Source organism: Hypanus sabinus, chromosome 2, assembly GCF_030144855.1.
Source record: "Hypanus sabinus isolate sHypSab1 chromosome 2, sHypSab1.hap1, whole genome shotgun sequence".
NCBI lineage: Eukaryota > Metazoa > Chordata > Chondrichthyes > Myliobatiformes > Dasyatidae > Hypanus > Hypanus sabinus.
In genome coordinates this window covers 164,029,540-164,052,047 of record NC_082707.1, presented here as the reverse complement: position 1 = coordinate 164,052,047, position 22,508 = coordinate 164,029,540, and the positions used below count along the sequence as shown (strand labels likewise).

The following is a 22,508-nucleotide window of genomic DNA, read 5'->3' as shown; positions in this document are numbered from 1 at the left end:
GTGCTGTGGCAATGCCACTGTTCGTGCCCCATATTTGAGGACAGTGTTGTGGTAAATTGATTTAGGATGCCTTCCATGCAACAAGAGATGCAATCAACTTACATGGTTAAGATTTCTTGCATGTCTGTTGGGTAAACAATCACCATAAAAGCATTCAAAGTGAATTGGATTATTACGGTGTCCGAACACATCACCTACAAAGCCTACCCACACCAACCAGAGCCAGCTAAGCTGACAATGTCTGAGAGGTATTTCACAAGGCAGAGAATGCACTTCACCGGCTTCAGATGTCAGATCCTGAGAGCAACCTGCAAGAATACCCTGGATACCTTATTATGACTCATTGCTGTTCAATTACAAAGATCACAACCAGGAACTCCTTCAAAATATCTCTGATTTTCACATGTTCAGAAGGTGTAAATAATTTCAGTAAGTCTAGTAAGAAGTGTAAATTAAATTAAAATTTCCTTAACATAATACCAAATTATTTTTTTAAATCAAAAATTAAAATCAATAAATTTAAAGTATCCCTTTTCCCTAATTTAACTTGATCTTCAGCCACCATTACATTTCATAGAATAGGCCAATGGTCTCTGTGCCAGCTTACACTGGCAGATAAAGTGAAGGACTTAACTCAGTCCTTCAGTGCTCAGTCCAACAGGAAATAGCCAACAGTCTCCTACAACAAGGCCGGCAAAAATAAAACCATGATCCAATTCAATATTAACCTTTAACTAGACAGATAACAGTCATGGGAAAATACATTCATTATTAATAGATTAGGCCACTTTATTAGGTACAGGAGTGGAACCCAGTGTGATCTTCCATTGCTATAGCCCATCCACTTCAAGTTCACACACAAAATGCTGGAGGAACTCAGCAGGCCAGGCAACATCTATGGAAAGGAGTACAGTCAACGTTTCAGGACGAGACCCTTCAGCGGAACTAAGTTGATAATTTATGACATTCATGAAACTACTGATGCCTCTCTGAAGCTGCTCCCACTGACTGTTCCTGGGATTGAACTTCAATGTTTCCTAGAATGTTCAATTTTCACTCTCAGGCTGTTACTCAGCTTAGGGAGTGTCTGTATTCTCTGAAGCAGCAGTGACAATGGAAAGGTCGAGCACTTTCACCTGCAGGTCACATTTTCTCTGTGATCCAACCATGGCAACCATGAGAGATTAAAGTTAATATAAAGTTATACTTCGGGCAGATGGGACTCATCAATTGTGGTTGGCAGCTCATCTAGAAACATAGAAAACCTACAGCACAATACAGGCCCTTTGGCCCACAATGTGCTGAACATGTCCCTACCTTAGAAATTGCTAGGCTTACCTATAGCCCTCTATTTTTCTAAGCTCCATGTACCTATCCAAAAGTCTCTTAAAAAACCCCATCGTATCCGCCTCCACCACCATCGCAGGCAGTCCATTCCACACACTCACCACTCTCTGCATAAAAAACTTACCCCTGACATCTCCTCTGTACCTACTCCCCAGCAGCTTAAACCTGTGTCCTCTTGTGGCAACCATTTCAGCCCTGGGAAAAAGCCTCTGACTATCCACATGATCAAAGCCTCTCATCATCTTATACACCTCTATCAGGTCACCTGTCATCCTCCGTCGCTCCAAGGAGAAAAGGCCGAGTTCACTCAACCTGTTTTTATAAGGCATGCTCCCCAATCCAGGCAACATCCTTGTAAATCTCCTCTGCATCCTTTCTATGGTTTCTGCATCCTTCCTGTAGTGAGGTGACCAGAACTGAGCACAGTACTCCAAGTGGGGTCTGACCAGGGTCCTTTATAGCTGCAACATTACCTCTCGGCTCCTAAATTCAATTCCACGATTGACGAAGGCCAATACACTGTAGGCCTTCCTAAACATACAGTCAACCTGCACAGCAGCTTTGAGTGTCCTATGGAATTAGACCCAAAGATCCCACTGATCTTCCACACCGCCAAGAGTCTTACCATTAATACTATATTCTGCCATCTTATTTGACCTACCAAAATGATCCACTTCACACTTACCTGGGTTGAACTCCATCTGCCACTTTTCAGCCTAGTTTTGCATCCTATCAATATCTCGCTGCAACCTCTGATGGCCCTCTACACTATCCACAACCCCCCCCAAACTTTGTGTCATCAGCAAATTACTAACCCATCCATCCACTTCCTCATCCAGGTCATTTATAAAAATCACGAAGAGTAAGGGTCCCAGAACAGATCCCTGAGGCACACTGCTGGTCACCGACCTCCATGCAGAATATGACCCATCTACAACCATTCTTTGCCTTCTGTGGGCAAGCCAGTTCTGGATCAACAAAGCAATGTCCCCTTGGATCCCATGCCTCCTTACTTTCTCAATAAGCCTTTCATGAGGTACCTTATCAAATGCCTTGATGAAATCCATATGTACACTACATCCACAGCTCTTCCTTCATCAATGTGTTTAGTCACATTCTCAGAAAATTCAATCAGGCTCATAAGCCATAACTTGCCCTTAACAAAGCCATGCTGACTATTCCTAATCATATTATACCTCTTCAAATGTTCATAAATCCTTCCTCTCAGGATCTTTTCCGTCAACTTACCAACCACTGAATTAAGACTCACTGGTCTATAATTTCCTTGGCCATTTCTACTCTCTTTTTGAATAAGGGAACAACATCCCCAAACCTCCACACCTCCAGAATCTCTCCCGTCCCCATTGATGATGCAAAGATCATCACCAGAGGCTCAGCAATCTCCTTCCTCACCTCCCACAGTAGCCTGGAGTACATCTCATCCAATCCCAGTGACTTATCCAACTTGATGCATTCCAAAAGCTCCAGCACATCCTCTTTCTTAACATCTACATGCACAAGCTTTTCAGTCTGCTGCAAGTCATCACTACAAACACCAAGATCCTTTTCCATAGTGAATACTGAAGTAAAGTATTCATTAAGTACCTCTGCTATTTCCTCCATACATACTTTCCCACTGTCACACTTGATAGGTTCTATTCTTTCATGTCTCATCCTCTTGCTCTTCACATATTTGTAGAATGCCTTGGGGTTTTCCTTAATCCTGCCTGCCAAGGCCTTCTCATGGCCCTTTCTGGCTCTCCTAATTTCCTTCTTAAGCTCCTTCCAAGTAGCCTTATAATCTTCTAGATCTCTAACATTACCTAACTCTCTGAACCTTTCGTAAGCTTTTCTTTTCTTCTTGGCTAGATTTACTACAGCCTTTGTACACCACGGTTCCTGTACCCTACCATAACTTCCCTGTCTCATTAGAATGCTCCATTGCAGAACTCCACATAAATATCCCCTGAACATTTGCCACATTTCTTCCGTACTTTTCCCTGAGAACATGTGTTACCAATGTAAGCTTCCAAGTTCCTGCCTGATAGCCTCATCTAGGAGAAGGGAAACTCTGATCTCAAACCTCCACTGCCTTGCAGCTATACCCACTCATGGGGACAACCTTGGGAGCAAACCCTGAGGGAGAACTCTGGAACTGGAGCCCATAAGGCAATTGTATGTTGAGCTGAACAATGACTGGCAACTCCTGTGACGCTGCTGGTGCCAAACTGTATTGGTCTCTGCTGTTCCTTTGGGTTCCTCAGATGCATGGAGAAGGAGAGCTTGCTACCTGGGCAACAGCTAGCACTTCATATTATACGGCCTAGGCTTGCATATCTAGACAGCTAGGCCACAACATTCTTGATTGACCCTGACCAACGGAGGCCTCAGACTCAGATAAAGTTGTAGCAAGGTAATTATAAAGTTATGCAAAACAACAGTAGTCTCGGGAATTTGGAATATTATAGAACTCAGCAAAGGGGGACAAGAAAATAGATAAAATATTAAAGAGGAGTAAATTGGCAAGAAACATAACAATGGATTGTGACAGCTTTTATATATACATCAAAAGGAAAAGATTATCAAGAAAAATGCAGATCCCATATAGAGAGGGAAGAATTTATGATAAAGAACAGAGAAATGGCAGAGAAATTAATCAACTACTACATATTTGTCTTCACAGAAGATGTAAAATCCTGCCATAAATATCAGAAAACTGCTCTAAATGAGAAGAACAAAGGAAATTGCTTAGAAAAAAACTAAAGAGTGGGTAATGCTAAAATATGGTGAATCCCAAGAAATTGACTGTGTCAATTCCAGAACTTTGAAAGAGATTGTGAAATGCCTTGGATATAAAATTCTGTAATACCTTCTGACTGTAATACTGAAGGTCTACAGATTAGAGGGGGTTGGAAGGATATAGTTCAGGTGCAGGTAGGTGGGACTAGGCAGATGATCAGGTTGGCCTGGACTGAATGAGCTGTGGAGCTTGTTTCTCTGTTGTGGAACTCAATGACTATATAACCACTGAAATAGGCTCAGAGGTCCAAATGCCTCCTATGTCATATGTTGTAACATACTCTAAGTTGAATTCAAAATGAAAGATGAGGAGATTAGTGAGATTTGTGGCAGCATTCGCCATGGGAACCGTTGACTGTGAGGGGAGCCCTGAGGTGATTGTGGTGAAGTGAGGTGAGAAATCGTAAGAAAATAAAAAACAAGATTGTGTGGGATTAATCTTACAGAATTTGCTCTCAGCACTTGAGCAGCTTTAACACCATGTGGACTTAGTGAGAGATGTAAAATTATAAGAAAAAGCAATACGCCATTATTAATATTTGGAATTTGACCAGAAAAGGATTACAAATATTTGGAAGACATTCACAGCATTATTTTTCCATTATTATTGACGGTTACCGAGAGTTATGCAATAAAAATTGTTTCTCCATATTTCATTGTGCAGTCCTTACCACCCCTGATTAAATAATGTGTTATATGCGTTGCTGAATTAATAGATATTGATCATGTTTAAATTAAAGGCACACATATACATCACCAGGGAAATGCTGTTTAATAGAAAATCCAATAAATAATGATGGAATATCTAATAAAGATTTTTATCTTTTGTGAAATGAATATAAAATACTCAGGTGTAGAAATTTATTCTAAGAATATGTCTGCTTAGATGAAAGTATGAAATGGACCTATAGTAGCTTTATGTTACAGTCTGCTTCGATAATTTTGGAACCAAGAACATATAACAACTACCTTCGGACATGGTTAGTGCTACCAACCAAAAGATAAATTTCTACGTTCAACCTTGATAATTCTATGGTTTAATAGTCTACAAATAAAAATAAATAATGACTTGGGTGAAGAACTAGAGGGTCAATTGTATTCTCGAAGGGATTATGCCTTCAGGAAATGGGGTGAAAACGTAGCAGATTGTCCTTCACAGAGATAGAGATTCAGGCCAGGCACATAATGATATAACTGTACAAGTTCAATCATCCTTTTGATGAAAATATTGCTTTTGTTTGACTGACACTACTGCAGATTGAACTGCTCATGTTATCAAAATATTATCAGCATTTGATTAAGTGAATTATCCTTTAGTTAAATGATTTTAAAGAATAGCAACATATAAAAATACAGGATGCATTAAAATGTGGCAGTTTTGTGCCACATTTGTCATATGTTATGGAAACTGAGAATTCTCTTCTCACATTTTAGAAATTTTAATCATTGAGTATATTAGAAATAATGGAGGTAACTTGAAAGCAAAACAAAGCTCATAACTGTGATGGAATTTTACCCATGGTTACCTGTCAATAATGTTAATGTAAATCAGTAACTATACAAAAAAATAAAAACATTATGTATCTGTATAGTAATCACATACCCATTGTGACTTTCAGCTTCAGATTATGAACCTCCTTTTTTCAGCATTCTTTTCATCAGGTTTCAAATTTCATATTCTAAAGTTTGTGCCCAAACTAGCAATTGTACAATAAGAGCTAAACACTTTAAGTAACACTTTTCGCAGACCAAAAATAATCTAAGAATGTCAGCAAATAAATCAAAAATCTTAATAAATGTAATTCCATTTTAACATAATTTACACTTTGTCTGCTAAGTTTCACTAAAATGCAGGGAAATATATTCAAATTAAGTAGGATTCATATTGGTTTCAATACTTTTGTATATTTTCATAGTCATATCTTCTCTGAGTTGACGTTTCTTCTTTTCATTTCCAACTTTGCTTGCTTCCTCATTTGTGCTCAGTTTAATACACAGTAATTAACTCTTTAACTGTAACAGGAATAAATTCCACATGTTATTATCCTAAGTATTTCTTAACCACATAAGGTTCTACCCTTCAAACCTTACTCAGTTAAACAGGATCAAATAATGTCTTTGCTAAACCAGTTCTATAATGCTTAATTACGATGGTTTCACAATTATATATGAAAAGGTAATGCTACTAAAATGTATTTTGCTCACTGCTTCATATTTTTATTGGGAGCATTTCCAAAAGCCTAGATGCCGAAAAGATACCACACTATTAACAAACTTCCTTAATGGTCTTGTACTCAATACCTGCTGAAAGTAGATTCTGATAACCATGTGGGATCTGCTGCTACTAGTGTTCCAATTAGTTGAAGCAACACTTCTGTTCCGGATTCCTTGTTTCAGGAAAGCCTCAAGTTGACCAAAGCTGCTACAAAGTACTGACTTAAGGCTCTCAACGTAAAATCCATTTTTGCCTTCCCGGATCCGCAGACCAACAGGGTTTCGAATCTTTGACAGGAGGTCCTTAACCTTTAAAACCAAAATAAGTGACCACAACAGATAATGCAAGTCTCTGACTGGTAGCTAGCAACCAATGTCTGATCATTTTTTTTTAAATCTAATGCAAATCTATAAGCAAATATATTCATGAATAATAACAATGCTATTTTAAAATACTACAAAACATTTATTTTGCTCACGGCTTCATACCATCTCTCTAATATTACAGTTTATCAAATATCACATGATGTCCATTGGTTCCAACAGACTCAATATTGGAAAGCTTTGGCATAGTCTGTGAGCTCCACTTACGGTATTACAACCAGAAGCCGGAAAAATGGATTCTTATAATCATGTAAGTAAAATAAATAAACTCTTCTCAGGCTTCCAGCCAGGTACAGGTATCATTTATAACCAATGCATCATCCCTAATGAAGATGGCAGAGTTTGTCATCGAAACGTCAGTTATAATCAATATCTGTACCTGGCAGGAGAGCCTGAGAAGAGTTTATTCATCATATATGCCAGGAAAGCACTAGATACTTTTTCAAGTAAGTGAATTTTTTTAAAAACTGCAGACACTGGAAATCTTAAATAAAAACAAAAAATAATGAAATTCTCAGATCCGTTTCTCCCCCCATAGATGCAGTCAACCTGTTGAGTGTTTCCAGCACTTTCTGTTTTTAGTTATGATCACCATGTGGGATCTCCTTCTAATGGGGTTCCAGTTAGTTGTGGGAACACTTATGGACCAGTTTCTGAAACATGTTGCTTGGTAATGGCATAGAAGTGCTCAGATTAAAAGACAGTGACACAAGATAGATAATTTCCTTTGGCAGAGTTGCCAAGAGACAGATGCTGTGGCTGCAAGGTCAAATTAATGGGACAGAATGAAGTGCAGAAGCACTTCTATATGGAGGAAATTTTCCAGGGCTGGTGATTGAGGCAGAAACAATGCTAACATCCTTGATCAGAGACTAATTTGTTCTTGGGAATGGTTGGCAGGATGTGCAACTTACTGCAAGCACTGGCCCATGAAGAAATCAAACCCATTATCAGTGAGATCCCAATTGAATCATTTGAGCCAAATGATGTATTCTCATATTGTAATTATATACTTCTAGTAAGAGATCAGAATGTGCTGGGAATTGCTGCTGATCATCACTTGGCTGCTGTCATTTACTGTTTCTCCTGTAAATCCAACAAGTGTGGGTCGCCTCAGCAAATGTATAGGCACTAAACTTGCTGGACAAGTTACCCTTGCAAATTCCTTGAAACATTGATGGAATAATGCAAAAGCACAGCACTAACTTAAAGAATCTCCCAAAGACTTGAGGCAGAAACAGCAAATCCAATCAACTTCTTCACTACTCTACTGCAAAAAAAAAGATAAATATGTTTTCAAGAGAGAATGCACTGAAGATTCCTCTGAATGGTTCATTGGAGGGTAGGCCTGTCATGTGAGGAGAGATTGTATAGAGCAGGCCAGGCTATTGGTTAGAGTTTAGAAGTTTGAAAGGAGACTTCATCAACACAAACAAAGTTTGTTCAGCAGAAAAGATGCAAAGAAGGTGTTTTATTTGTCAAAGGAGTGTGGATCTTAGAGTCAAAATAAAGAGTAGGACATTCATGACAGAAATGACAAAACGTTTCTGCACACAGAGGACAGTGGACCTAGGGAGTTCTGTGCCCTAGAGGGCAATGGAGGCTGACTCACTTTCTACACTCAAAATGGAGCTTGATAGAATTTCAGATATTAGAGTCAACCACATGAGTGAGAATATGGAGTGACAATTAGGCCAATAATGAGGGCAACTTCCCTCCCTTGAAACAAATAAGTAAACCAGATGGGCTTATAATTAAAATTGCCAAATTTTAAGGACTGAATTTAAATTCCACACTTGACAGAATTCGAAGGTAGGTTATCAGTTAGGATTATTAGTCTGGGTTACTTGTGAGGTAATTTAATTGCAGTATCACCACCGCAACCAATTATTATATAGTAACATAAACCAAACTTCAATTCACAACCAATATAGACTCTTTATCCAAATGCTAATCATACCCTTCCTCCACAGCTGCTGCATAACCTGTTCTTTGAGCAGCTTGGTTTTGCTCCAGATTGCAGCATCTGCAGTCTCTTGTGTCTCCATCTTAGATTTACACCATATCCATCAGTATCTATGCCTTATAATCAACTTCAACATAATGGGTGCACATCCAAAGTTGAACTCTTTTCTTTAGCACTGATATTTACTGTCCACAAAAATTGGAAAACATCACTACATTTAGGTATACAATTACCATTTTGCTACCAGACAATACCATATCTGTACTGTACATACCTGTTCATTGTAGATCTCAAACATGCTAAAATAAACCTACAAAAAACAATTGATATCCAATAAAGTGGCAGGTATAGATGTTAAACCAATTTTAAACAAACTAAGAAATACTATAAAAATGATAGAGCTTCTTACGTAAAACTCTCTGTCATTCTTTTGATGCAACTTAATCTCCTTGAAGAGTTCTTCACAAATCATGGGAACAAGACCCCTGTTTCTTCCAAATCCTGTCATGGAGTGGCTCTTCCCTGATCCGGTCTGTCCATAGGAAAAAAGAGTTGCATTGTACCCCTGCCAGGCCTTCTCCAGCACCGCTCTCCCAAGGTCATTAAAGATTCTTTCCTTTCAATGTATGTCAGAAATGGATTCACAGTAATATAAAAATCACGATATTCAAAATTATTCTGCAAATCGAGATAGATTTTTAATGCTTTAAAATAATACTGCATGTCATTTGTTAATGTTTGCTATTCTTATTTTTTATTTATTTCTAGAGAGTTTCACTTAAGAGGAGCCAAGACTTGAAGCGTGCAGCACGATAACGTAAAAGAGGCAGATACTGGTTCTTTCTGGTGCAGAGGTACATTGTTAGTTAATGGTTGATTGTCTTATTAGCTCATTGATAGCAGCCAATAAAAAGAGCCAAGCAGAGTGGACATTCTGGAGGAGGGAAAGAAGGGATAGGACTAGTGAATTTTGTGTTGGGGTTGGATGGTGGATTTGGAGAAATGGATGGTTCTGAAGGGAGAAATGAAGGGAATGAGGAGATAGTGAGGGGATGGATGAATGAAAACTGAGACAAAGGGAGTAAAAGAATAAGAAATGATAGTGGAAAGAGCTCTGAAAGTGAGGAGATGAACAAGTTTGGAGAGAAGGTGGTGTCATAATAAGGTTTATTGAAAAGGCTCAAGGGTATATGAAGAAAATTAACCTGTTTGTGCTAACAACACTGGCAAATAAGATAGGGGAAATAGTATTTGCAAAAGTCCTTAATGATGGCAACCTATTGGTAAGATGTGCAAATGAGGAACAGCTTGAGAAAGCACTCAAATTAAGAGAGGTAGGAAAATGTAAGGTGGAATACAGAGGGAGGGTGGAAGCATGAAATGGTGGTGGATGTAAAGGAGTGATCATGGGGGTATCAACGAGTATAAAAATGGAGGAGTTAAAGAGGAATATCAAAGGAGGAAAAGTAATGTTCAAAGACTGAAAACAACAAAGGAGGAAGTGAAAAAGGAAAGTGAAACAGTTGTAGTGATCTACTTTCTACTCAGGCAAACCAGCTCACAAAATGGCACATGTGTCGGCAGAGAGGCCAGCCCCAAAATGGTGCTGGGTCTGCTTCTTCACCAGCAAGAGGAGAAAGCCCACACATGGGAAGGGACTTTTGTAATGAACCTCTGACGTCATTTCTGCCTGGAGAGGATGGGAATGGAACTGCGTAAAAGCCAGTGCTACAAAGTTTGAATAACCTAGTCTGGAGTGCAACTTACGGACTGTGTGCTGTTATTTCTAGCTCTGTAAGTAGTACATTGCTACATAGTATTGATTGAATTTGAAGAAGAAAGAGTGCCAGGGAAGGTGTTCCTGGGTTTCATGAATTACCCAGTAAGAGTGTATGTGCCAAAACCATTGAGGTGCTATATTTGTCAAAGGTTTGGACACATAGCTAAAAATTGTAATTGGCAGAGGAGATGTGCTAGATGTGGGGGTGATCATGAGTATAGAAAGTGTGGAACAGGAGTGCAACCAAAATGGTGTAATTGTGGAGCAGCTCATAATGTGGCACATAGTGGGTGTGAGGTTATGAGACATGAGAATAAAATTCAAGAAATAAAAGTGAAAAGAAAGATCACTTATGCAGAAGCTGTAAGAATGTCAAGAAAACAGAATAATGCTCCTATAGAACAGGGAGCAAGCGGGATGCAACAAAGAACAAATGACAGGATTTATGGAGACAAAAAGGCTCTAGTAACATTCACTGCAGAAATGATTAATAGTATGGCTGAGGTAAAGTCAAAAAGTGAAAAAATTCAGCTGGTTGTCAAAGCAGCAGTGAACCACTTAGGGTTAGTAGGATTGACATGGGAAGAAGCGAGGGCGAATCTCACTAATTAGTCAAACCAGGAAGTGTCATGGTTTGGTTAATACTAATTATGTTTATTCTTTTGCAATGGAATGCAAGGAGCTTACTGTCCAATACCCAGGAATTCAAGCAGTTTACTAAAGAAATGGTTGTAAAACTGGATGTAGTGTGTGTTCAGGAGACTTGGTTGAACCCAACCTTAGACTTTGTGGTATATGGATATACAATGATAAGGAAAGATGGCAATCTAGGGGGAGGGTGTTTTGCTATATTAATCAAACAAGGTATACCAAAAGGGAGATGATCAGGAATACATAGTGGTGGAAGTGTGGGAGAGAGGGGAGGAAGTGGTTATAATTAACTACTATAATCCATGTAAAAGGTTGGATTTTGACAGCCTACTAACGATACAAGGACAAAACAGATATAAAGTAGTGTTGTGCAGGTTTCAAAGCTCACAGTACAATATGGGGGGGGGACTTGTTTACAGATTCAAATGGAAAGATAATTGAAGATTTGATGGAGGAAAAGGATTTGGTGTGTACGAATGATGGTAGAGGAACAAGGATAAACATAACAGGAACTCAGTCAATATTAGATACTACGTTAGTGTCTAATACCTTAGCTGGAGTTAGTAACTGGGGAGTTTGAACTGCTTCAACAGTAGGCAGTGATCACTGTCTAGTGTCATGTTCAGTGGGTGAAAGAGTTGAAGTAAGATCAGGTGGTGGAATCCCAAAGTAGGTGTTTGGAAAAGCAGATTGGGGTAAGTTCCAGAAGTTGAGTGAAGCAGCTTTGACAAGGATTGACATTTCTGGAGAGATAGATGAATTAAACAGTCAGGTGACTTCAGCAATTATTATGGCAGCAGAAGGATCTATACCCAGGAGTAAAAATGGGATGAATAGAAAACTGGCACCATGGTGGACAGAGGAATGTTGTCAGTCTGTTTTTTTTTTAAAAAAAGTATTCAGACTAGTTAAAAGAACCCATAATATGCAGCATTTGATTCAATATAAGAAGGCTCAGGCAGTGGTGAGAAGAACTATACGTCAAGCTAAAAGGGCAAGTTGGAGGAGTTTTTGCAACAAAATAGGAAGAACAATGTCTGTGGGAGAGGTAAGGGGAATGATTAAGAGGATGGGAGGAGATAGAAGGGAATGAGAATATCTAGTAATGATATCTGAGGAGGAAACAGCAATCTCCAGGGATAAGACTGAGAACATGGCCAAGTTGTTTGTACAGATACATAGTTCAAAATTTGACTGAAGAATGGAGAAGGAAAAGAATAATGAGTCAGCACCAAGGTGTTTTAAATAGAAGGGAAAAAACTGATAATATAATTGATGAACCATTTATGTTGGCAGAGGTGGTGAGAGCAATAAAGAGATTGAGACCAACCTCCCCAGGGAAAGATCTGATATGCAATGTTATGCTAAAAAATCTAGGAGAAGGAGTGCTCTTGAAGTTGTTGCATCTTTACAACAGAGTGTGGGAGGAGGGAAGATTAGCAAGTGCATGGAAAGAAGCAGTAGTAATTCCAATAAGGAAACCTGGCAGGGATCTGTCAAAACCCACTAGCTACAGGCCAATGTCATTAACATCAAATATATGCAAGATAATGGAAAGGATGACAACAGAAAGGTTATCATATGAGCTTGAGAAGAGGGGAATGCTGGCAAGTTATAAGTGATTTTAGGAAGGAAAGGAATTCGATGGACTCAGTGATAAGGTTAGAGACTGAAATAAGAAAGGCCCAGGCAAATAAAGAGTCAGTAGTTGCAATGTTTTTTGACATAGAAAAGGTCTATGACATGAGGTGTAAGGAAGGATTGTTAATTAATATGCACAAGTTGGGGGTTGGTGGGAGAGTTTTTAATTGGATAAAAGATTTACATAGATTTACATACATAGCCGACCACTCTTATCTTCAAGAGGACCAATCTTATCCTTTACTAACCTTTTGCTCTTAATATACCTTTAGAAGCTCTTTGGATTATCCTTCATCTTGACTGCCAAAGCTACCTCATGTCTTCTTTTAGCACTCCTGATTTCTTTCTTAAGTATTTTTTTGCACTTTTTATACTCCTCAAGTACCTTATTTGCTCAGTTTCCTACTCATGTCATACATCTCTTTCTTCTTTATCAGAGTTCCAATATCCCTAGAAAACCAAGGTTCCTTATTCTTAATCACTTTGCCTTTAATCCTGACAGGAACATACAAACTCTGCACTCTCGAAGTTTCTCCTTTGTAGGCCTCCCACTTACCAATGACATCCTTGCCAGAGAACAACCTGTCCCAATCCACACTTTTTAGATCCTTCCTCATTTCTTCAAATTTGGCCCTTTTCCAGTTTGGAACCTCAACCCAAGGACCAGATCTAACTTTATCCATGATCAAGTTGAACAAGGCAGATTTTTTTTTTGTTGTTGATCCTTATTTTCCTCATTCAGTCTAGATAGGGTGATAGTCACGGCAGTGTAATGCTCCTCCTGCAAGATTTGGAAAGTCAGAGAATCTCATGGTCTCAGTGATGTCTACCTCTGTGGGAAATGCATCCAGCTATAGCTCATGACAGACTGGGTCATGGAACTGTAGATTCTCAGGATCATCTGAAAGCCTCACAGATGAGCATTTTAGAAAGATGGTCAAACCTAAAGTCCAGGTTTCAGGTAGATGGGTGTCTGCAAGGAGAAATGAGGGTGATAAGCAGTCAGTACAGGGTTCCTCTGTGACCATTTCCCTCACAAATGGATAAACTTCTTTGGAGCTATATCTACAGTGGTTTGAAAGAGGTGGCTGAAGAGATAGTGGAGGCATTAGTAATGATATTTCAACAATCATTAGATTATGGCATGGTTCCATAAAATTGTAAATGTCACTGCACTCTTCTAGAAAGGAGAGGGGCAGAAGAAAGGAAATTAAGGGCCAGTTAGTCTGACCTCAAGTAATTGAGAAGATGTTGGAGTCAATTGTTAAGGATGTAGTTTCAGGGTATTTGGTGGCATGTGATAAAACAAGCCAAAGTCAGCATGGTTTCCTTAAGGGAAAATCTTGCCTGACAGATCTGTTGGAATCTTTGAAGAAATAACAAACAGGGTAAACAAAGGAGAGTCAGTGGATGTTCTTTACTTGGATTTTCAGGAGGCCTTTGTGAAGGTGCTGCACATGAGGCTGCTTAACAAATTAAGAGCCCATGGTATTACAGGAAAGAGACTAGCACAGATAGAGAATTAGCTGACTGGCAGGAAACAGTGGGAATTAGGGAGCCTTTTATGGTTGGCTGATGGTGCCTGGTGCTGTTCAATATTAGTCTGTATAGGGGCCACTTATTTTTACATTATATGTCAATGACAATGACAGAATTAATGACTTTGTTGCAAAGTTTGCAGATGATATGAAGATGGGTGGAGGAGCAAGTCATTTTGAAGAAGTAGAGAGGCCATTGAAGGACAAATTAGGAGACTAGGCAAAGAAGAGGCAGATGGAAAAAATGTTGAAGCGTATGGTCACTTTAGTAAAAGAAACAAAAGTATAGACTATTTTCTAAATGGAGAGAAAATTCAAAAATCTGAACTGCAAAGGGACTTGGGAGTCCACATGCAAGATTCCCTAAAGGTTAATTTGAAGACTGAGTCAGTGAGGAAGGCAAATGCAATGTTAGCATTCATTTCAAAAGGACTAGAATACGAAAGCAAGGATGTGATGCTGAGAATTTAAAGGCACTGATGAGGCCTCACTTAGAGTATTGTGGGCAGTTTTGGGCCCCTTATATAAGAAAGGATATGCTAACATTGGAGAGAGTTCAAAGGTTGTTCATGAGAATGATTCTGGGAATGAAAGGGTTACTCTGATGTCTGTACTCATTTGGAACTCAGTAGAAAGACAGGGGATCTCACTGAAGACCTGAAAGGCCTAGATAGTGGATGTGGAGAGGGTGCTCCATATGGTGGGGGAGTCTAGAACGAGGGGGCACAATGGAGGATTGCAGAATAGAGGAATGTCTATTTAGAACTGATGAGGAGGAGTTTCTTTGGCCTGAGTGTGGTGAGTCTATGGAATTCAGTGCCACAGGCAGCTATGTAGGCCAAGACATTGTGTATATTTAAGGCAGAGGTAGACTTGATTAGTCAGGCAATTAAGGTAATAGGGAGAAGGCAGGAAACTGGTGCAAAGGGGGAAATAGATCGGCCATACTGAAATTGTGGAGCAGAATCAATGAGCTCCACTAGACCAGTCTCTGAAACTGACTGGCTCTGAGGCTCGGAAAGAAAGCGAACAGTTAGAAAGGGTGTTTGAGATAGGAGACATGATTGAGGGGCCACAGAAAAGATGCCAGGGTCAATGATGTCTCTAAGTGGCAGAAAGAAAATTCAAAGAGGAGATGGAACAGCTAGAGGTTGTTGCCCACATTCTGCCTACTTCATTAGTACCAGCAATAGGTGAGGTAATGAGTAGTGACGTCTTAGATTTTTTTTAATACAAGAAAGGAAGTGCTCCCCTGGATCTTGGGAGAAACCAGAGAATAAATTGTGGCAGCCCTTGTATGCTTCATCATTAGCAGCTGGTGAAGTTCCAGAATCGATGAGTGGCTAATGGGTACCAAAGACAGGCAGAGTTCCACAGGCTGATGAAGTTATAGAAGGGAACTCTGAGGGACTGTTAACCCTGTTACTCAGATCCATCATTTGGATAGTTAAGGTCTGATCAGGAGTAATGCATGGGAAGTCATGTCTAATTAACCTTTACGTTTTTTGAAGAGATCACGGAAGGTGATAGATAAAGGTTGGACAACAACAATCAGTTGTTTTCTATAATGGGCTTCAGTAAGGCTTTTGGCCAAGTCCAGTTCAGCAGGCTGATCTGGAAGATTAGGTCACGTGGGGTTCGGGGGGGTCTCAAGATGGAGTCAGAAATGGTTTGGTAATAGGAAGCAGAGTGTGATCATTGAAGATTAATTCTCCTCTGGACTAGTGTGACTAGTGCAGTGCCCCAGGGATCAGTATTGGGACCTCTGTTAAACATTATTTATGTAAACAATTTGGATATGAATGTACATGTCATGATTAACAAATTTGCTGATACTAAATCAGGCAGTCTTGTTGACAGTGAGCAGGTTTAAATGAATTACAGAATGTCCTTAATCATTGAAGAGATGGGCTGAGCGCTGGCAAATGGATTTCAACTTAAATAGAAAATAGGACTGAAAATCTACAGCACATTACAGGCCCTTCAGCCCACAATGTTGTGCCGACTATGTAACCTATTCTCGAAGCTGCCTAGAATTTCCCTACTGCATAGACTTCTATTTTTCTAAGCTCCATTTATCTATCTAAGAGTCTGTTAAAGGACCCTATTGTATCTGCCTCTGCCACCTTTGCTGGCAGTGCATTCCACACCCACCACTCTGTGTGTGGAAATACTTACCTCTGACATCCCCCTTGTAACTTCAAACTATGCCCCCTCTTGTTAGCCATTTCAGCCCTGGGAAAAAGCCTCTGGCTATCCACATGATCAATGCCTCTCATCATCTTATACACCTCTATCAGGTCACCTCACATCCTCCGTCGCTCCTAGAAGAAAAGGCCAAGTTCACTCAACCCATTCTCATAAGGCATGCTCCCCAAGCAACATCCTTGTAAATCTTCTCTGCGCTCTCTCTATAGCATCCACATCCTTCCTGTAATGAGGTGATCAGAACTGAACACAGTAATCCAAGTTGGGTCTAACTAAGGTCTTGTATAGCTATAACATTACCTCACTGCTCTTGAACTCAATCCCACGGTTGATGAAGACCATACGCCGCCTTAACTAGGTGATGCATGTGAAGTAATGCTATTTGGTCATTCAAACCAGGGAAGAACTTATACAGTGAATGGCAGGACTGACTGTTGTGGAACAGAGGGACCTGGGAGTACGAGTGCACAGTTCACTGAAAGTGGCCGCACAGATGAAGAAGGGGTTCAGCATGTTGGCCTTCATCAGTCAGGGCACTGAGTTAAGGAGTAGAGACATTGTGTTGCAGTTACAAGCTGCTGGTAAGGCTGCACTTGGAGCATTGTGTACAGTCTTGGTCACCAATCACAGGAAAGATGGTCCAGAGGAGATTTGCCTGGCCTAGAGGGTCTGGGTTATCAGGAGAGGTTAGCCAAGATGGAATTTTAATCCCTGGACCATAGCAGGATGAAGGATGGCCATAGCAGTTTATAAAATCATGACAGGTGTGGGTAAGGTGGATGGGCTTAATCTTTCTGCCCCAGAGCTGGAGAGTCCAAAACCAGAAGGAACAAATGCAAGATGAGGAAAGGAGAATTTTTAAGAGATCTGAGAGGCAACTTTACACAGAGGCAATGAGTACATGGAATGAGTTGCCAGAGGTAGTGGTTGAGTGGGTGCAATTGCAACATGAGCTATCCTGATGAGTACATGGAGGAGAAGGTCTTGGAGAGTTACGGGCCAGACACAGGCAACTGGGGCTAGCAGGGGGGCTGCTGAGTCCGCATGATCTGGTTCGGTTACTGAGCTTGTTTCTGTGCTGTGTTTATCACTGGAAAATCCATCTTTATTACATATCCCTTACCACCCCTGCAAGATCCAAACATTTTGGTGGGTTCTGGAATTGTATAATGGTCTGAATGTGTAAGGATGACAGCTTGTCTTCCCTGAAAGACATCTATGAATTAGATTTCATTTTAAACTCAATCCAATAGTATCCCTGAGTAGCTTTAAACATTGAAATTCCAGAATTATTTCATTTCAATTTGCATCGATTATGGTAAGAGATATCCAGGACTATGGCTGCTGAGTCATTAGCTTAACCAGTATGCTACAGGATTAGTATTGTATTTTATCACTCATAATTATAAAACCAAAAGCCAACAAATGAGATCAAGAATCTGAACAGATGTTCATCTGACTGACCTGATCGACATATCTGCTGTGGGGCCCATCAGGCAGAAACACACCCTGGTCATCTTCAATGTATCCATCCATCGACCAATAGCAATAGTCAAAGTTAAACGTTCTTTTGCTGCTGAGATCTTTGGGATTGACAATGGTAGTTCTGTTGCCAATCATAGAGATGATGCATTTTCTTCTTGTTGCCTTTTCTCTCTTTCAAAATCATATACGTGGAAAGAACAGCCATTCATTTACTTAAATACATTCACTCTGTAAATCTACAGGTTGCACAGGATCATGTCAGGAGTAAATCTATTAGGGCCCTAAGCAATACTGATTTGATCAGAAGTTGTACAGTCAATCCATCTGCTACATCCCATGTTTATCCAGAGTGTTCCAACACTTAATATTTTTGAGAAAGTTTTCAAATTCCCTCCACCCAATCCCAAACTCATTCGATCTTCCATTAACTTCTCTAACAAGTCTGTGGGAACCATCCATCTTGGTATCAATTCAGATAATTTCACTCACTGGCCTCCAATCTCTAATGAGATGGAAAAGGTGTTAAGTAATGAGGGGACCAATTCCACTCCAGCACACAGTCATTTTAACACCAATTCTACTTGTTGGTAATCAATCCACTCTATTCCCCTAATTCCTTGCAGAAGTACTTTATCTCTAACACTTTTCTTTAAAGACATGAGGATAATCCACCCCCAATAAAAAAATGTAAAGTTCCAGAAGGCCACCTCCTTGTGGGTCCTTGAGGTATTAAATAACCATCATTATTTGTTAATATAGTGACAAAACACCTAAAGGACAAACAGCAAACATTTTCATGTAAAATGGTTCATGCTCACAAAACTCTGTGTTCCATTCTGATTTGAAATTTCAAATACAACCTTTAAAATAAAACATTTGAACTCTGAATGCTTCTCACTATATCTTGTTTGTGGATAATATTGAGATAATATCTTACACTTTGAACAGAGATGCAATTTTCACTAAGTTGTTTATGATGTATTTGTATACACGCTTGCATGATTTCTCTTTTCAGAAAATCAGTGAGTCCATAGACATTAGGAATCAATTTCTACCTTTGTGTTGTCAGTGGGGAACCACAGCAATTGGCAACCCATGTCAAATAATTCAAGGCATTACACACAGTTTTTACCATTAGCTCTGATATAGAATGCTCTGGAATTTCCTCCAGACAGGCTTCCCCGCAGGAGGCATAAAATTGGAAACTGACCCCCGTCGTTGCAAGTATCAGGTTAGATCAACAACTTCAATCAAAAAGAGAATGATTGGTTGTTCACCTCATTGCAGTCTATGGGACCTTGCTACGCACAGAAACACAGCTCATTTGTTTCTGTAACGAGACTCACTGAACTTCCAGAAAATCAAGCTCCTTGAGATGTTTTTGAAAAACCTGATTGGGTATTATCCAAATGCAAAGAAATTATCATTCATGTCAATTCTAAACTTGCAGAATGTTAAAGAAATGCTTGTTCTGTTTAAATTTAGGAGAAGAAAAGACATTTGCTTTGAGCACTGCATTAAACTAGTCACATCACTTCATCTTTAGTAGCAATATTAGGCAATTGATCTCCTGTACACCTCAGGGCAAAAGTTCAGCTGTACTGTGTTCTCAAAAATGATAAGGTTTTTTTTTCCCCATCAAATAGCAAGATTAGACAAAATTCTTTTAACATCTAAAGCAAGCAAAGGAACCATTTCAAAACCGAAACAACCAACTTTCAGGGCCAGTTCTCCTTAGCACCCAATTTTCCATGCCAGGGGGCACCCCAATGCTACTTTTGACTCTGCTAATTGTCCAGGTTGTTGTTCATTGGCTTCAGCTCAGCATTTTACATGAACATCCCTCATAGGCTGGTGGGTAAAAGTCCCCACTGGAACTCAACACCCTTCTCTGTAAACGGATCTTGGGCTTCCTGACAGAAAGACCCCAGTCAGTCTGATTTAGCCACACCATCTTAAGCTCCATCATGCTAACCCGCCCAAGGTGTGTTTACTCTGCCAACTCACAACCGTACTACCAGATCCAGCTCAAACCACATCAGGTTCGCTGATGACATAACAGTGGCGGACCTCATCAACAACAATGATGAGTCGTTGTACAAAGAGAAGGTTGAAAGGTTTGCCAAATGGTGTGAGAACAGCCTGAGTTTCAACATGGACAAGACAAAAGAGAGTACTATGGACCTCAGGAAGGCACAGGTCAACCGCTCCCCATTGTACATCAGTGGCTGTACTGTGGAAAGAGCGAAGAGCACTAAGTTCCTCGGTGTGCTCACATAACGGACATAACCAACAACACCTCCTCATCAGTCAAAAAAGGCACATCTACACTTTCTGAGGAGATTAAAGCAGGCATGGTTCTCTTTCTCTACTCGAACAACTTTCTACAGGATCACCATCGGGAGTGTCCTGTCTGGCTGTATCACTGTGTAGTACAGAAGCTGTAAGGCAATGGACTATAAGACCCTACAGAGGATAGTAAAACCTGCTGAGAAGACCACCAGGGTCTCCCTCCCCTGTTTGTGATATTTACCAACAACATTGCATATGAAGGTCTCGAAGGATTGTTGAGGACTCCTATCCCACAATCTCTTTGACCTACTATTATCATGAAGGAGATACAGGAGCATCAGGACGAGAACTGCCAGACTGGGTAACAGCTTCTACTCTCAGGCTGTGAGACTAGTGAGTACCCTTCCTCCACTAAGGTTTCATCACTAGCACAGCAAGCTTTTACTGTTTATTGCTTACCATTTACCTGTACTGCACACTACATAACACTTTGAATTGTATTTTAAGTTTTATTAACTTTTTTGTGGTAATATTTTGTTTTATGTGCTGTCTGTAATATACGTATTGTGGGTGCACCATAGTCCACAGGAACGTTGTTTTGTTTGGTTGTAAATTTGTATAGTCAGGTCTCAATAAACTTAAACTTGATGATAATGACATTACTTTTCAATGTCTGTTAAATCGCTTATTTTAAACATGCAAAAAAGAGTATCACAGTTTGCACAGAAGGAAGTTGGTAACTGAAAGACTGAAATGGATTGTCTTACCTGATTGAAGGGCCTCACGCGGACCGCAACTTTTAAAGTATTTGCTTTAAGCATTACGGAAGTTCTGAAGAGATGCGATTCCATTATTAAAACAGTACAATGATAACAGTCAAGTGAAACTATACCATGAGTGAGTTCACCTGTTTCAGTGACTGAAGTGCACTTGGATTTTGACGGTTGCTTGTTACGGTTTTTTTGTCCGTGGTGGTGTGAGGTTGACGACCTTTGTACAGGAGCAGTCAAGTACATAAGATTCAATATCAAAAACATTCCTGAAAATGAAGGATGCCTAATCAAATCTTGGCACTTACCCCATTGGTAACTATAATAGTGCAACAGAGGGAGAAGTTACTGAATTATTCTGTGAAGGAATATTAATTTTTTATGTTTGTCTATCCATGCTACAAAAACTGAAATGCTTAAAGTCACTGGAATGTGGGAATGGCAGGTTATTTACAGAGATTCGATACAAAAAATAGCTACTTTGGGTTTTACCTTGTATCAAAGTTTTGAATTTTTTATGTAAGCAATTTATTACTGAGTTTCAAGTTTACAAAGTTCATAATTAATTTAATGAAGAGTCTCATACAAATGGTAATTGCAATTGAATCTGCTGCAGGTTTCATATAACATCATACCTAATGAGAAGAGAAATATACTTATCAAGGTTTGTAAATGCATACAAGAGTTTTTGCTCTATTACGTACAGACTGAATCTCATTTCTACATTAATATAATATCCAATCAATCAATTGTGGTGTATTAACCTCAGTTATCTTCAAAATTTCCCCTTGTTAGTCAACACAATTAAGTTTTCAGCACAAAAGGCTTTGGCAGTATGTGGTAATAAAATATTCACTGTAATGACCAAATATTTGAAAATCCCTTTCTCCTTGAGCTAGATTCATGTTTATGTAAAAGAAAATCCCACCAAAGTTCAGGAAAAGTATATAATTTTAAAATGACTAGAGTGACATTGGACACCTGTTTGAAAAAACAGGCAAGCAGCAGTTGAAAGTTTGGTAAGCAGCTTGGTAGATCACGTGAGAAACACATCTTTAAAGGGGCACTAATACCATGCTGTTTAGGTATGTCGTAGAACCCCAGTTGCAGATTTCATAAAGTGAAATGTTAACATCTTTTGCCAAACTTTAATCCCTTAGTGTTTGAAAGTTAAACTCTCTCATTGCTTTTTAAGAGGATTTAGAAAGTCACAGAAAAATCTGGCCTACAATAAACCCCATCTAGTAATGCCTCCTTGCCTCTTCCTGGCTACACCCTCACTATCCACAATTCGGTTGCCTTCTTTCGACTTGCAAAATGAAGTCATTGCAATGTGCCTTCTTGTACCTTAGGTGAAGCTGACTGCAGGTAATATGGCCACACAACTAATAATGCACCTAACAGGTGACCGAATCTGAAATACAAACTCAGTT

The 22,508-nt window shown here is 39.6% G+C and overlaps 1 protein-coding gene across 1 annotated transcript in view; it reads right to left on the bottom strand.

Moving 5' to 3' along the window:
• Positions 1–21,126, bottom strand: part of LOC132404011 (kinesin-like protein KIF28) — a 94,486-nt gene extending 73,360 nt beyond the window's left edge. Inside the window, exons 1-5 of the mRNA XM_059987955.1 lie at positions 21,073–21,126; positions 17,993–18,184; positions 9,120–9,326; positions 8,985–9,020; positions 6,448–6,669 (exon numbers count right to left, since the gene is read on the bottom strand). Of these exons, the coding sequence (XP_059843938.1) occupies positions 6,448–6,669; positions 8,985–9,020; positions 9,120–9,326; positions 17,993–18,184; positions 21,073–21,126 (711 nt within the window). The remainder of the gene's footprint in view (positions 1–6,447; positions 6,670–8,984; positions 9,021–9,119; positions 9,327–17,992; positions 18,185–21,072) is intronic.
• Between the last annotated feature and the right edge of the window lie 1,382 nt (positions 21,127–22,508).